The sequence below is a fragment of the Thamnophis elegans genome, chromosome 10 (genome assembly GCF_009769535.1).
Source record: "Thamnophis elegans isolate rThaEle1 chromosome 10, rThaEle1.pri, whole genome shotgun sequence".
NCBI classification, from domain to species: Eukaryota; Metazoa; Chordata; class Lepidosauria; order Squamata; family Colubridae; genus Thamnophis; species Thamnophis elegans.
The window spans coordinates 71,637,946-71,653,477 of record NC_045550.1 but is presented as its reverse complement, the minus strand read 5'-3'; the positions used below and the strand labels follow the sequence as shown (position 1 = coordinate 71,653,477).

Here is a 15,532-nt window from a genome sequence, read left to right as displayed (position 1 = left end):
AACAGAAATAAAAATGCCATTTATTCTTACATGAAAATTGTTGGCACCCAGTGGCTACTTCATATTATTACGGAAAAGTAAAAGGTTGAGGGGTTCAATGTTAATGCTTTATTCTACTGCAACAGAGGGAGTCAGAAGTCAAGGCTTTTTCTCTCCCCTCCTCCTCCCCACTGTGTCCTCCTATTTCCTCTTGTACTTTGTTCTTTAATCTAATAAAACGTTCAAAACAGAAAATTGTTGGCACACATAACAAAATGTCAACAAAGGACAAGGAGAGAAAAGATGCTTTTAGTTAATTCTTTTCTAACAAAAAAACCAGCCACCCCAAATTCAAACTTACAGCCAGTGATCTCAGGAGGGACATAAGCATCATTGATGAACATGGTGCTGGGCTTTGCCAGTTTCAGATAGACAAAGTCAGACGTGTTCTTTAAAGCAGCCACTGCTTCTTCATGGGTGACTTCCTCTAAGCAAACGTTGTTCACCTGGAAGAGGGAAAAGGCAAAAGGAGCTTATCCCTGGAAGAAAACAGACCTCCTCTGTATCACCGGGCAAGGGACCACACTGGCGCAGGCAGAAGTTGGGCTCTCGCCCAGCAAGTCTCCGGACTGCTGCTGTGACTGATGCAAAACATGATGACAATAAAAATACAGAAGGCGTCTTTTGAAGAATGGAATCAGACACAGCGACAATATCAACAACATCAGTAATAGCAATAGAACTTAGACTTATATACCACTTCATAGTGCTTCACAACCCTCGCTGAGTAATGGTGTTTGTTTCTATGAACAGACTGTGCCCAAAAGGTGTTACTGATGTAAAGTCAACAGTAGAATAAGTTTATCTGATGAGATAGAAATGGTATCAAAAGTGGGTTTATAATTGAGACCAAGAGAATGATTTAGAAAAGGAAATTTCAACTCCCCGCAGTCATCTTGTCAATTTGCCACGGGCAACTCGCTACAGCCAACTTTCTGCAGGATAACTTGCCATGGGACAATTCACAAATTCAATTTAATTATTTAAAATAAAATTTAAAATATTTACATTTTTGATAATCACATTTCATTTGCCCCTCTTGGCATCCTTTCTTTAAAGATTCTATTCCACCATTTCTTCAGTATTACTGTAACTTTTGTCCAGTGGCGAGTTGGCCATGGCAAGTTGTCCTAGACCCTTTTCCCTCTCCCAGAGCAAGATGAGAGAGGAAGGGATTTCAAGAGTCTACACATCAAAAGCAACGGATCAGGCAAAGGAGAAACTGCCTACCGAAATCGCTTGCTTGATTCGACCTGACGTTCCTCAGCTGGACAGACGTGGGAGGTGTGAGCTCTGAAGAGCGTCACATGAACTCTGTCTGACAAACCAGTGCTGAAATCCTTTTGGATCAGAACCTCCCTGTGGGGAGGGGGATGAAGAAGGGGCAGCGTCTCATCAGACCCAGAGGGAGTGCAACAGGTCCCTCATAGGTCAATTTGCCCTCTGAATCGGCGTTGGGGGAGGGAGCATGGCAACATGGCTGCATAAAAAGCTGGCTTCTGGCCAAAGTATCTGAGCAGGAGCATGTAGGAAACGGGATGAAAAACCTGGTAAGAAGATTTAATTAACCAATAGATATAAATCAGAATTTGGAAAAGGCAAAGAACCTTGAGAGTATAAATAATATCGATGGACAGACCGGGATTCTGGCAAAAAAAAAGAAAGAAAAGAAAAGAAAAGAAAAGAAAAGAAAGAAAGAAAGAAAGAAAGAAAATGGAAGGTTAAATCACAAGCCCAAAAAGAACTACTTGCTTTAAACAACTTGGATACAGAAAGGAGAAAGCAGAGAAGTGACAAACCCATTCAAACACAAACTTTGAATTTGGATTTGAAAAGGCTTGTCTTTAAAAGAGATTAGGAGGGTGAAACGGAAACCAAAACAACATATCGAGGAGATTTGCTTTATTCGAGTTTCTTCTAACTAACATATCTTAAACAACTCTAATTAATGAGAGGTAGAATGTAACAAGAGGGAAAAAATCAAGAAAAAAATCATTATTTTCTCACTTATAACCTAATCTTGTCTTTGCAACAAATGGAATGTGAAACTTTGAGCCTGAAGTTTTAATTAACCAATTGTCATAAATCAGAATTTGGAAAAAGGCATACCGTATTTTTTGGAGTAGAAGACACACACTTTTCCCTCAAAAAAGGGGGTGAAAATCTGGGTGTGTCTTATACACTGAATACAGCATTTTTTTGCCTCCTGAAACTCCGCCCCCTTCACCAAAATGACCGTGGATAGCTTTTAGGCGGCTTTCAGAGAGCTCCTGGGGTCTGGAGAGGGCAGAAATGAACAAAAAATTTCCATTTCCCTCCCCCAGCCCCCAGCAGCACTCTACAAACTTCCTAAAGACTATCCATGCCCTTTTTTTGACAAAACGGGCACGTTTTGGGGAAGTTTGCAGAGTGCAAAAACTTTTTTTAAAATTTTTCTCTTCAAAACCTTGCTGCGTCGTATACTCCTGTGCGTCTTATACTCCAAAAATACGGCATTTTAAGCAGCTCTAACCAATGAGAGGTGGAAGGTAACAAGGGGGAAAATAAAATCAAAAGCTGGGAAAATACGAAGTTTTTTGCCGGAGGGAGAAGAAAGGATCAAGACGGCTCCTGCTTCTCTTCTTCTTCACATTAGCTGAATTAGCTAAATTTAAGGTGGACCCGAACTCTGAAACAAGAACTGTATAACTAACTGTAATTTTGGAACTGGACATTATGGAAAGGTGGGAATTTGAAGAACTACATGAAATTATAAAAAATATGCATAACTCAATAAAATCAAGTATAAATATAACTTTGAAGTTAGCTATTGAGGAGAAGCAGGAAGAAGAAGTGAGACTCCTCTGGTGTTGTCAGACAGAGTGTCCTAGCAAAGCTAAGAGGGGACAGAACTGGCCAAAGGGAGGGTGAAAAAAGCCAGAACGAAGTTAAACTCACGGCCATCAGCTTGTCTCCGATCTGGAGCCGTCCGTCCTTATGTGCAGCTCCGCCTTCGATAATTTTGGTGACGTAGATGCTGTTGTCTCCAGGGATGTGCTGGTTGCCGACCCCCCCAGCGATGCTGAACCCGAGACCTGCTTCAGGAGAGCGAAGGCCGTCAGCGTCCACCCACAGCCGTGCGGCAGGGACCCAGGGCCCTCTCTGGGACAGCAGGGAATCCGCTGAGAGGCTCCACGCCAGAGTGGATCCCAACAGCTCTGCCTCGTCCAGGCTCAAGCGGAAGTGCTGGCAAGGTCGGGACTCAGCCGGACGCCCCTCTGCCTCCAGGAAAGGGCCTTTTCTGCAGGGCGGGGAAGGGGATACCCGCTTTTGGGAGAGGGGGGAGGGGGGAGCATTACCCCCTGACAAACCTTTGGGCCCTTTCACCAGCTTTATGTCCACCACCCTCTCCGTGGTTTGCCTCCTCCTCTTGACGGACAGACGGACCATGGAGCCCGCCTCCTTCAAGGCTTCCACAGCTTTGCCATGGGTCACATCGCGGACGTCCACCTCGTTCACACACAAAATGCAGTCATTCACCCTGCGTGGGGAGAGGGGAGGTTTCCCATATCCGCCTTGTGCAAGCGTGAGAGGGAGCGCGGGTGCCGATCAAACATGGAGCAAAGCACCACTCTGAGGAACAGCCCTCCTCCCCCCCCCCCCCACCAGGACTGCCCCCATCTTTCCTCCCTGCTCTTCCGGGGCTGCCTGCTTCTATTCTCCGTCGTCTCCCCTTTGGGGGCCCCCAGTCAGTGGGGAGGAGGGAAGGCGAGGAACGAAAGACAGCCAGCCAAGGGAAGCACAGGCAGGGGTAGCCAAAGCCCTGGGAGGAAGCTGCTCAGGCGGTGGGGGCGCCCCCTGGAGGCCCGGAGGGGAAGCTCTGAAGCTGCTTCCAGCAAATCTCAAGGGAGAAGCTGAGGAGGGTCTGAGGCTGGAGCACATTTCTGAGCCACCGAAGGAGGCGACACAAAGGTTTATGGAAATTAATAAACCAATCTGAATGCCCGATGCCTAATGCCCACTGCAGAGCACTCCCTTCGGCCACCGGCATGGACTAAATAACTTTTAAGATCTGCTCCACGTGCGAATGCTGCCTCATTTCCCTGGGAGGGACTTCTTGAAGTATCTGGCACCAATAAGAAGTGTAACTGGATGAAAAGATCAACACAGTCTTGAATTGTCCTGCGGTGAATTGGCCACAGCGAGTCGTTCTAGACCAGGGGTGTCAAACTCAATTTCATTGAGGGCCGCATCAGGGTTGACTTTGGGGGGGGGGGGGTGTCAGGTAGGCATGGCTAGCTCAACGTCACTCATGCTGGGGGTGTGGTGGCCCCAGCACTGGGTCAGCACTGGGTCAGCAAAAACGGGGCCCCAAGCTCCGTTTTTGGCTGCAACAGCTTCCTGCGACCCTCTGCCAGTGAAAACGGAGCTGGTGTGCGTGTGCGTGCGTGCGTGCGGCCATCCCGAGCTCTTGTTTTCGCTGGCAGAAGCACCATGGGTTGATCCTTTCACTGTTTCCAGGGTGGCCCCATCGGGCCAGATCTAAGCACCCTGAAGGTCGTATCCGGCCCCCGGGCCTTGAGTTTGACACCCTTGTTCTAGACCCCACCACATGAAGCTGTGCAAAGGCCCTGGCAGCCACGGCAGACCCCAGCCCCTCAAGCAGGAGCCTAGAAGGACCCCCGCCCACCAAATTCGACTCTCATGAAAAACTGCCATCCTTCCATCCCACCTGCTTCATCGTGCTGTTTCTCTAAATCGCAAAACGCACAATAAGCTTATTATCCTGCACCCAAAAGGCTTCTTCCCCGGCACACAATGAATCTACGTTCCCACCCCTCCCTTGCAGCTCCGACGCTATGGAACAATCTCCCCATGGAGATCCGTACCCTCACCACCGTCCAGGCCTTCCGCACAGCCCTCAAGATCTGGCTATCCTGTCAGGCCTGGGGATAGGACCTATTCTCTCCCCCCCCGAATGCTGAGTGAATGTTGTGTTTTTATGGTTAATTAATTATTATTATTATTATTCACATTTTCTTTTATGTCTTGTCATGCACTCCCTCCCCTCATTATTGTAAGCCGCCCTGAGTCCCCTCAGGGAAAAGGGCGGCCTATAAGTGTTCAATAAAACTCTAAAAAAAAAAAAACCCTTCCCAAATGAACCCCCTCCCCACAGCATTCACCCTGGGGTCAATTCAAGGCAGGCGTTTAACTGGGCAGGGTCTGCACTGACAGGAGAACTGCATCCAGACTTCTAGAGAGCCCTGCGGCCGCTCAGGGGGTGCCTGGGGTTCTGGTCTTGGTACCGGGAAAGGCAAGGAAAGCGGAGCAGGCTCAGAGGAGGGCGGCTGGGAGGGTGAGGCAGGACAATGGAAGCCACAGGGAGATGAGCTTGTCACAAAGGAGGCCGGGGAGAGAGAGAGAGAGAGAGGGAGGGAGGGAGGGAGGGAGGGGGAGAGAGAGGGAGGGAGGGGGGAGGGAGGGAGGGAGAGGGGGGGGGCGACAGCAGCCCTGTTTGGAAGGAGGGTGGGACTGTTGCCCCGAGACTGAAAGCAGCAGGCCAAGGATCAGTGGATTTCCCTCCTAGAAAAGGTCTCAACAAGCTTAGAACCTCCGGACAGGAACAGCCATGAAGCCGTGGGACAGTCTGGCTGGAAGAACAACCGTGGAAAGCTTCCAAAACCAAACCAGATACCCTCCCCTCCCCTCCTCCTTGAGTTGGCCTAGCAGATTCTGACAGCTACGGTGCCACTGATACCCTCTACGATGCTATGTGAACACAGCAGCGAACGTACTGGGCAAACCCCCCAAAAATGGGGGTTAATTCCCCCAAACAGGTTGAATGCGTTGTATGGCGATCAAGAAGCCACTGAGGCAGGCAGCGCCACGCCCTCCCCCAGCTCCTCCTTGCAGGTTCTGCACACCTGCCAGCAATGGCCTGGGGGGGGGGGAGGAGGGGGGGGGAGACCTACCGCAGCCTCCCGTCTTGGGCAGCCGCCCCTCCTGGGATGATCTTCGTAATGAACACACCGGAGTCGTCCTCCACATGAGGGTTGTCTGTGCCTCCTGCGATGCTAAAGCCCAGCCCAGAATTGCCCTGAAAAAACAGCCCATGGTTACCGCCCTGGAGCGCCAGGGTGGCTGAGGGGAGAAGGCCGTGATCCTGTGAGAAACCACGCACCTCAGGAGCCCCCCTCAGCTGGCAAGAGAACTGGCACCCACCTCAGCCCTGCCCTGCCTTCTTGCCACCCCAACATGGGGAAAAAACCTGCTTAAGATCCCTCCACCCCCAGGAACTCACAAGCGCATAGCTGCGTAGGCTGAACTTGTAGAAGTGAGGCTGGAAAGATGGCAGCCAGGGTTGCTCCAGCCTCGCTGTCGGGGGTGTTGTTTAAAAAGGTGTGGGGGGGGGTTGGGTTTGCCAGCCAGGAAACGGGGAGCTTCCCTTGGCACTCAAATCCTGCAGGCTGGTTCGACCCAAGCGTTCAAGAGGAGCCGGTCGACAGCTAGCTAAGCTATGCCGAGAGGTAACCAAAGGTCCCACCCTGGCTTTGGCATGGCCAGATTAACTAGGTTAAGGGAGCCTGGAACCAGTGGGAGGGAGCACCGGGCGCCACTGTGCAGGGAAGACCGGCAGGAGCCACTGAGAAGGAGAAACGGCGGAAGGATGCGTTTCCTCCCCACCTGGGCCAGAATGAATGGATTCACCCAGTGGATGAAAGAGCAGATATTTACCCTTTCCAGCGTGATTTCTTCATATTCATACTCCGCGTCGGTGCCGTTCACCTAAAGGAATGCACAAAACATGCAAACGGTGAGGTTACGGACAGCACCCCCAACACCCAGGGCCTCAGGGTCCAAGGGCCCTTTCCCGCTCCAGTGCTGCCATTATCCTGGCTTTGCTTGATTTTACTTTTTTTTAAAAGGCAGCCAATGAGGCGCAATTCCATGGGTGCAGTTCCTCCCGCAGACACAGTGGCCGGTGGTCTCCGGAGCCAAAATCCAGGACCCCCTGAAATGCTACTCGTTCCACGCAGGAGGGGCGTTTATTTGCATCTTCAGGGTGGCCAAGCAGAGGGGCCGAGATCTCAGAAGGTAGAGAGGAGGGCTGGCAGGGAAGAGTCCCAGTGGGGAAGTGGGGCCAAGAGGGGAAAGGAAGCTGGACAAGCGCCTGAGGAAGAGAGGAAGAGGAGCCATGGGGGGGGGGGGAGGTGAATAAAAGGCAGGCTGTGAGGGCAACGGAAGGGCTGTGATCCCAGACAGTGTCAAGCACATGGTGGCCAAAACAACACGGCAGCCCGAATCAGTCTTAAGGGCTTTGGGTGGTAGCAGCACTGCCGGCAACCCAGACGATGCCCATACACCACCCGGCGTTGATCCTCCTGGAGCCGAGCTGTTCAGACTGGTGGAACCAAAAGCGTGTCAAGCGGAGGCTTGCAAGGTCGCCGCGAGCCGAAAAAGAGAGGGGGGTTGATCCAAGATGGCGGCTGCCACTGTGTTCACCGCAAAAAAGCCTCTCCCGAGCTGGCACTTTTAAAATCAAGCCCAGGGGAGCGGTCCGTGGCACTTCCCCCCAAACCAGCTTACTCCAGCGCCAAGCCTCCGATCCTAGCGACACGGAAGGTAATCGCCCCCCACCAGCTCGCTCCCCACATTCTCACCTTCGTGGGAAACACAGGGAAAAACACAGGATTCACTCCAACAAATTCTCAAAACAAAAAAAGGTACCCAAGGATAAAATAAACCAAAATAAGAAAACCTGTGAACAATTTGGAGAGTCCAAGCCAAATTAATTAAAAAACAGCTGGAGCTCATTAAAATTCACCCTGAATGGGCCAGACTGAGTTAAAAATCTGGCCTTAAGGAGGAGCAGGAGGCATGGCCGAAGAATTTGAACTCAGTCCTTGGGCAACCAGACTAATTTAACCCATGCTTGGACTCTCCCGCAGCGCACAGGAAAATCACTAACTCACAAAGTGATTCCACAACACAACGGGGGGGGGGGGGGGGGCAATGGCCAGGCCGAGAGAGAAAGAGGAGCAGCGGGTGCCCTCTGTGCCCCTCCCCCGTTCTCCCTATGATTTGCCCCCCGAGGGAAAAGGAAGGCAGTGCAGCCGACACGCCAGGGCCCTATCCTGGCTGACCTGCTGAGCACCGGAGGTCCTTGCGCTGTGGCCTTCTGGGCTAGTTCCGGCCTCCAGATGGTCCTCCAAGGGCAGCCCCAGGTAGGGTGCCCCAAGCAGCCCATCAGGCAAAGACGAGGCACAAGTGAGCGCGAGCAAGGCTGGTCCCAGTCCAGAATGGGCACAACTGGCGCACAAGATGAATTTGTGCAGAGGTCACACACTGCACAGCAACACAACCTCTAACAGCCGACTGCGGTTCGTGCAGGTTCAAATAGGCCAAAATTCACTTTCATGTGGTTTATAGATTGATACCAGGCCACATTTAACCCAGGCCAGAATTCATGCACAGCAGGGGCAGGCGAACTCATGGTGCAGGCGTGGTGGCCGTTGGGGATTTAGAGGCTAATCGCCATTTGGGCAGAATGGAGACAAGGGAAGTTTGAGGGAGGGGGGAGGGGGGGGAGGGGAAGGGGAAGGGGAAGAAGAAGAAGAAGAACAACAACCACAACCACAACCACCACCACAACAAGAGGAGGCAGCTCCTTTTGAACAGCCGAATCTGAAGAGAGCAGCTACGCTCTGGATAGAGGCTCAGCCTCTTTTAATGGTCTCTACTACACCATTAATAAATTATAAAAAGTTTAGTTACCTATTTCCATCAAGTCGGAACCGGTGAGCCTATCTGTCATAGAACTATCACTTTGAATAGCGCAAATTTGGCTAATGAGACCCTTTCACGGGTTTCTCAGCCAAAGAGATCCACCTAGGATCCGTCATGGCATATGGACACAGCGAAGAATCCAGACTCCACCTTTTCTTTCCCTGATTTTTCCCCTAATACCAGCGGGCAGCTCAGAGTGTATCTAGGGAGCCAGGCAGCTTCAAGGGGTTCATCTTATTTATCAGGCCACCATCCTCCCTCCCCCTTCCCTTCAGTCCTTCCAGGGACCCTCCTCCGCAGGGCTTGCCCATCCACCCGTTCCCCAGCACAGCCCTCCCCAAAGGGCACCTCCTGGGACTCCTACCCCACCTGGCACTTTCAGCCTGTGCCCCCCTCCCCCATCGCTTCCACCCGTCTTCATGGGGGACCTATAAACCAGGGCAAGGTCCAAGGGGCCCCTTCCCCCTCCGATGCTGCCATTATCCTGGCTTTGCTCCATCCTCTTTAACTGTGGCAGCCCCACACCCAGCCGGTGCCTTTTCTCAGAGGGTTCAGAAAGATTTGAGCATTCAGGCAGTGAGGGAAACTTACGTAAGTTGGAGCCTCCGGCGTTTCTGTGTTTACCACGACTGGAGGGGGATTTACCTTGAAATCAAAAATGCAAAATTAAGAGATTGAAAGAAGTCTGACCCTCCACCCTCCCAATTGATATCCCTCTCGGTTCCTGGCCCTTTCGCTGCTGTAGCAGCTCTTCCATCTCAAGCTCTGGAGCTTGTCAGCAATGCAGTCCCAACCCACTGCCCCCTCGTCCCCCCCACCCCAGCAGAGGAATCCCTGCTCAAAGGAAAAGGGAAAAGAATTTCGGAGAGCTCAGAGTTTCCCACATCACAAAAATCCACTTTACCACCTTTTATTTTGGGTGCTGAGAGTCAGAAACTACAGCCAAGTTCAGGTCATACCCAACTAGGCCTCCTGCCAGTAGCCCCCCACATCAGCCCCCCACTCCCCAGCAGTCATGACTAATGGTGGCCCCCCAAGACCCTCGGCCAGGCTCTTCACGGAAGCCTTCTTTGAACAAAGGCCAACCCTTCATCCAGCCCCCTGCCGAAGGCTCCTACTCAGCCTGGCTCTGGCCTGGGCCCACGATTCTGAGCCATGAAGGAGACCGACCCCCCCTCCAGGGCCCTCTCCAACCAGACAGGCTTTCAGGGCTTTGAAGAGGGCTACAACGCCCCGCCCCCCGTCCCTCCTCTTTTCTCTCAAGGGCAGAACCACACAGAGTCCTTAGGTGCGGGGGGGGGGGGATGATTAAGCAGGACAGAACGGTGTTACCTTCGGCCAGCTGGTTTTGCAAAAGATCTATATCCCAAAGGGTCTGAACAATGGGAACGAGCAGACGGTTCTTCTGTGACTCCTATTGTAAATTCACGAGTGACAACCTTGACTAAGATCCAAGAGAGCTGGGATCAAGCCAGAAACATCTCCCTTGGTAGAGGAAAGCTAAATGTCAAAGAGACATTCACTATGAAACTCGACAAACAGTTTGACATCCTCAAGCATCCCCAGCTTGTTCTGTCTGCCGAATTCGGCTGCCCTTCTGTGGAAGCTCACCCTAACTGCACCTGGCCTCAGGAGACGAAGAGACCATGGAAGGAATCAGGGCTTTCGTTAAAGGTCAGAGAGGTCAGAGACTGGTTCTTTTGGGTCGCACGCAGCTGGTTTGCCAGATGTGCCTGAGCAGAAACAGCCAGTCGAAAGGCAGAAGGGGCAAGACAGTGAGGGACAAAGGCTCACTAAGTAAATATAAGGAGAGAGGCATTCCGGATATTTCGATGCTGACCAATGAAGTAATTGAAAATGAAGGACAGACGACCGGCGAGGAAGATGAAGGTGAGGGAAGTTATGAAGAGGCCTTAGACCAAGCACACGTGCCCTCTATTTCAAAAGAGAAGACAACAGATTAGAAATAGCAAATGCCGCTACGCAGAGCACAAGATAGAGGGTTGGTCTACATGCCACAGCTGCCATCACCAGTCCCCTTTGGAGATGCCGGCTTGATCTCCGAAGAAGACAAGAGGCTTGTAGTTGACCACAATAAAGTCAAGAGAGCCCAAGAAAAAATTACGCAGCCCCTAAATCGATCAAGAATTAGATGAGCTCTGATGGGGGCAGGGCCAGCTGCCAGCACGAATGCCAAGTGCAGCTGGGTCCGGCGTCCGTCCGGAGGGGTTTCTTGAAAGACTTTTGTAAACTGATGGATTTCCTGCAGGGAAATCTGAAGAGAAGGTTGGTTTGGCAGTTCATGGCCTCCCCTTGAAATCTCCGTCATAACCCCGGGCGTGGAAGAGGGCCGTCTGTAAAGGCCGCCCCAGAGTGCTGATAGCAGTTCAAAGTAAGGGAGGATTTATTACAGAGACACTGCAGGGGATTATCAGATTCCCGATCTTGGTGGAAGGTGTTTTTATTCCAAAACAGTTCAAGAGACTAAGGGGCTCAAAGAAGGAGTGGGGTGGGGTGTTTTTTTTCCTTCTATGCCCCCCTTTGTAGGAATAGCTGAGCGAAGGCTGGAGATTTTTTCTTTTCTTCTCTGAACTATCTGAGGAGCCGAATCTAATCTTAATTAGTTAACACAACAAAGGCCGGCTGTAAATAACTCTGATTACATGGAAACCTTCAGGGGGAAATGAGTTAATTCATTTACTGAAGGCCTGAAGAAGAAGAAGAAGAAGAAGAAGATTATTAATTCCACCATTATTGGCATTAGTATTGATTAGCAATAGCAATAGCAGTAGACTTATATGCCGCTTCATAGGGCTTTCAGCCCTCTCTAAGCGGTTTACAGAGAGTCAGCATATTGCCCCCAACAATCTGGGTCCTCATTTTACCCACCTCGGAAGGATGGAAGGCTGAGTCAACCCTGAGCCGGTGAGATTTGAACTGCTGAACTGCTGATCTAGCAGTAGCCTGCAGTGCTGCATTTAACCACTGCGCCACCTCGGCTCTTGGGGGATGGTTTGATTACAATATAATCAATAATTATAGGGAATTCACTCTTAGAATAGATTGATAGAAATATAGGAATATTATAAGTATGATACATATGTATATATAGTGGTAAATTGACAAGTCTCTCTCATTCTCTTTCTATCCTTTGATAGCTGTTTTCATATAATATACGAATCTATTTTGTCCATTTTCAATTTTGTCCATTTTAATAGATTTGTATGCTGTCCAATCACGGAGGACTCCAGGCGGCTTACATAAAAGAGTTTAAAAAGAAGATATTAAAAATTTAAAATATAAAACAGAACAAATTAAAACAGGACACAACATGCACTCGATCTTAGTGGGGCTGAAGGTCAGTCAAGATCAGTAGCCCCAGGCCTGCTGGAACAGCCAGGTCTTAACAGACTTTCGGAAGGCCGAGAGAGTGGGGAGGGTCCGGATTTCAGGGCGCAGTTCGTTCCAGAGGGCCGGGGCAGCTACAGAGAAGGCCCTCTTCCGAGGAGCCCAGAGGCCCCCAAATGAATGGCTGTCAACAGAGCCAGGCTCGGTGTGCCAGCCAGCAACCGATTCAGGCCGCGCACAGCCAGCGGGCAAGGGGACCCAGTCCAGATGGAGGCAGCAGCACCCCCGAGCACCAACAGACGAGCTCCACCCACCGGGGAATTACCGACGCCAACACCGCTGATTCCAAACATTACTGAGGCTACCGGCAGAGGTGGTCCTCGCTTACCAACTGCCTTAGTTCCAGAGCTCTCCCCAAAGGGAAAGGGGGGGGGGCGTCCATTCAAAAGCTTGGGGGAAGAGGAGGTTTCTCACGCTTCTACACAAAGCAAACCACATGAAACCTTAAACTCTAAAAGTGCCCGAGAAAGTCCATTAGCCCTTGGCAGAATATTCAGAACCGCATCCCAGAAGCCTTGAAAAAGAAGCATCAGATCCTCGGTGGGACAGACGGTGGATTTGCAACTGGTGGGAACGGCTGCATTTAGGAAGCCACCGCTGAGCCCATCGCCCTGAAGGGAATTTTCTAATAAGAACCCAAGGCCCATCCTGAACACCCGACTCTGACGCACTTTCAGAAAGAATACAGAGCAGAGAATCCCGCAGGGAGGCGCAAGTGATTTTTTAAAGGGATCAGGATTGCACGAAGTTCACCGTAGCCTTCATCTGGTGGGTGCTGGCAAGGCAGGGGACAAAGCTCTGCCAGGGCAGATTCTGGCAGGGCAGCCTTGGCCAGAGACCAGCTCTGCGATTACTTTCCTCCTAGTGCGGCCTCTCCAATTCAAAACCGATTCAAGCCGGAACATCGACAGGCCCCAGAGAGATTGAGAGGGAGGGCGGGTGCTCTAAGGACTCTCTGGGCCGGTAGTTCCGCAGTCTCAAACTGCTCTTTCTAAGCAAGCAGCTTTTTCTAACGCTGGGATCTATTATTCTGAGTCGAACAGCTGGAGCAATACGCATGAATTACGCCTCTCTGGCTTAATCCTACACGAAGTGCACACAGGCCCCCCCCTCCTGTCCTCTCAAAGACCACTGAGAAAGGTTAGGTTAGAGAGCAGGAAGGTTAAAACAAATCCAGCCCTTCCACAAGCACAAAGCAAATCCAGCACGAAACTCTCCCAATCCGGCAGAGCTCCTTTGGGACACCCCAGCAACCTGAACCCTGGTGGAGCCAGGAGCCAGGCCCCGGGAACTGCCCTCCCCCCCAAGGAGGGGCTCTTTTGCTGTGCGTCTGCCCCTCTTGCTGCTGCCCTGCCCTCCCCAATCAACGGGAGGGCTCCTCCTCCTGCAGGCCAACTCCTCGCCAGCTGCCCCATGGATCCCCTCCATCTCGAGGCCCCCCTGGAGCCTCCGTGTCCTCCCTGGATGCTGTGACAAGAGCCACCAGGGACTCACTGGGAGGCACGACTGGCTATTTGCACGCGCACAGGCAGCAGGTGGATGGGAGGGGCAGACGTCAGACTTGGGTAGGAGGAAAGGCGTTTCTGAAAGCCAGCAGACTAGTCAGCCCCACAATCACAAGCTAAGATTAAGATTAGCCTGCCTAGCAGGGCTTCCTCTCAGACGGTCCATGCTGGCTCTCATTGGTTATCATCGCTTGTATGGGTTGGGGGCTTTCAGAATGTCTGTCCACATCAATGCCAGGCTGGTCAGAATCCTGCTTTTCTCCACCCAGAATCGCTGGGTTCTCTGTGCTGGGAGACCCACCCATATTCAGCCGGGTGGGGGGGGAAGAGGAGCAGCAGGTGGACCCTTTGGAAGTGGCTCAGCTGGCCCTGAAGCGACTCCCAGCATAGCCTCTTCCTTGCAGGAAGGAGGGTGAACCCCATTTCCTTCATCTCACCCTTCGCTACCCATTTCCTTATAGTCATTAATTGGCCAAGTCCAGCTGCGTCACCTGCAGGAGTATTTAATTCCGGCTCCCCAAGGTGGGCATCTCCTTTGGCAACACCACCGCCCTCTAGTGGCAGTATCTGAACACTGTCAGGTGGGCTACTTTGCCTATTTATAATTTTTCAAGAGGTTCGGCTTTTTTACTAGTAACTGAATATTCTGAAATGGCGAAATATGATAGGAACATTTACGGCCCAGCAAGAGAGCCTGAGAAGACATTTAAGGCAACGAAATAATCTTCCTCTGTTATTTCCTCAAAACCCCTTTGCTGCCCTTGAGGGTCTTCTGGGTTGTTTAAACTACGTCCCAACTTCACTTCGCCCTACAAAGGGGGGCTTTGGAGATGCAGGGAAGCAGCTCCCCCAAATTCCCCCCTCTGTCGCATATACACACACGCTGACAGAGACAAAAACCTCCCAGGGTCTTCTTCGTAAGGCACACCCTGCTCTACCTACCAGACCAAATGCCAGCCGACCCCAATGAGGGCGTTTCCCCGGACTTCCCGGCTCTTCTTTCCTTCCCCCGGGTGTCCGCTGCAATGACCCAGCATCCCTGCTTTTCCCTCCTAGGAGGGACTAGAACCGCCCAACGGGAGGGGAGTCCACCAGTGGCGGCAGCAGAAGCAGCAAGAGAAGAAAAGCTGAAGAAGTTATCGGGAAACACCGAGAGGAGGCTGGAAGAACAAAGGAAGAGAGGAGAGGGACACACAGAAAAAGGGACGGGGGATGCGGAGCAGTGACTGAGCAGTGGGGGCCCCCGGGAGCAGCCCTCAGCAGCAAGCAAAGGGGGCAGCTGCAGAAGAAGACCGCTCAGAGGGTGGACCGTGCCCACTTGGCCGCAGCCTTAACCGGAGCAAACATTTTGGGCAACCTGGAGCACTGCCCCTTTCAGGTCCTGGCAGCACAAAGTGGCCGGAACACGGGTGACACTGAAGCAGACCAGAGCAGCGGCCAAGTCCTTGGGAGCCCCCAAGAGGCTGGGTGGAGCCAGTGGGATTCTCTGCCCAGCAGGCCCAAAGGATTTGTGGGCACAAAGGCAGGAGACAAAAACGAGAACCCAAAAAACCCTGGAAAGAGGAGAGACGGGCCATGGAGCGGAAAAGGAGGGAGGACAAAAGCTAGAAAACTAAGCATTGGAGAAACAGAATAGGATTTCTAGAAATCAGAAACACTCTAAAACACAAAGGCGACTTCAGTTAAGGGGTTTGTAATAAAATCCCTTAAATGTTCTGACCGAGTGCCCTTTGCCGGGTTAAGGGGGTCCCCTCGGAAGGATGCTCATGCCGGCCTCCTTCTATCCGATACGCCTTTTCCCTCAGCAAAGT

At 51.7% G+C, this 15,532-nt stretch overlaps 1 protein-coding gene across 8 annotated transcripts in view; it reads right to left on the bottom strand.

Annotated features, from left to right (window-relative positions):
* Positions 1-15,532, bottom strand: part of DLG1 (discs large MAGUK scaffold protein 1) — a 50,752-nt gene that overhangs the window by 25,154 nt on the left and 10,066 nt on the right. For 4 of the 8 annotated variants that reach the window (XM_032224761.1, XM_032224763.1, XM_032224767.1 and 1 more), the window contains exons 5-10: positions 9,400-9,453; positions 6,757-6,807; positions 5,994-6,118; positions 3,390-3,559; positions 2,977-3,116; positions 341-485 (exon numbers count right to left, since the gene is read on the bottom strand). In XM_032224761.1, the coding sequence (XP_032080652.1) occupies positions 341-485; positions 2,977-3,116; positions 3,390-3,559; positions 5,994-6,118; positions 6,757-6,807; positions 9,400-9,453 (685 nt within the window). The remainder of the gene's footprint in view (positions 1-340; positions 486-2,976; positions 3,117-3,389; positions 3,560-5,993; positions 6,119-6,756; positions 6,808-9,399; positions 9,454-15,532) is intronic. The other 4 variants (XM_032224762.1, XM_032224765.1, XM_032224766.1 and 1 more) reach the window with 1 other exon arrangement.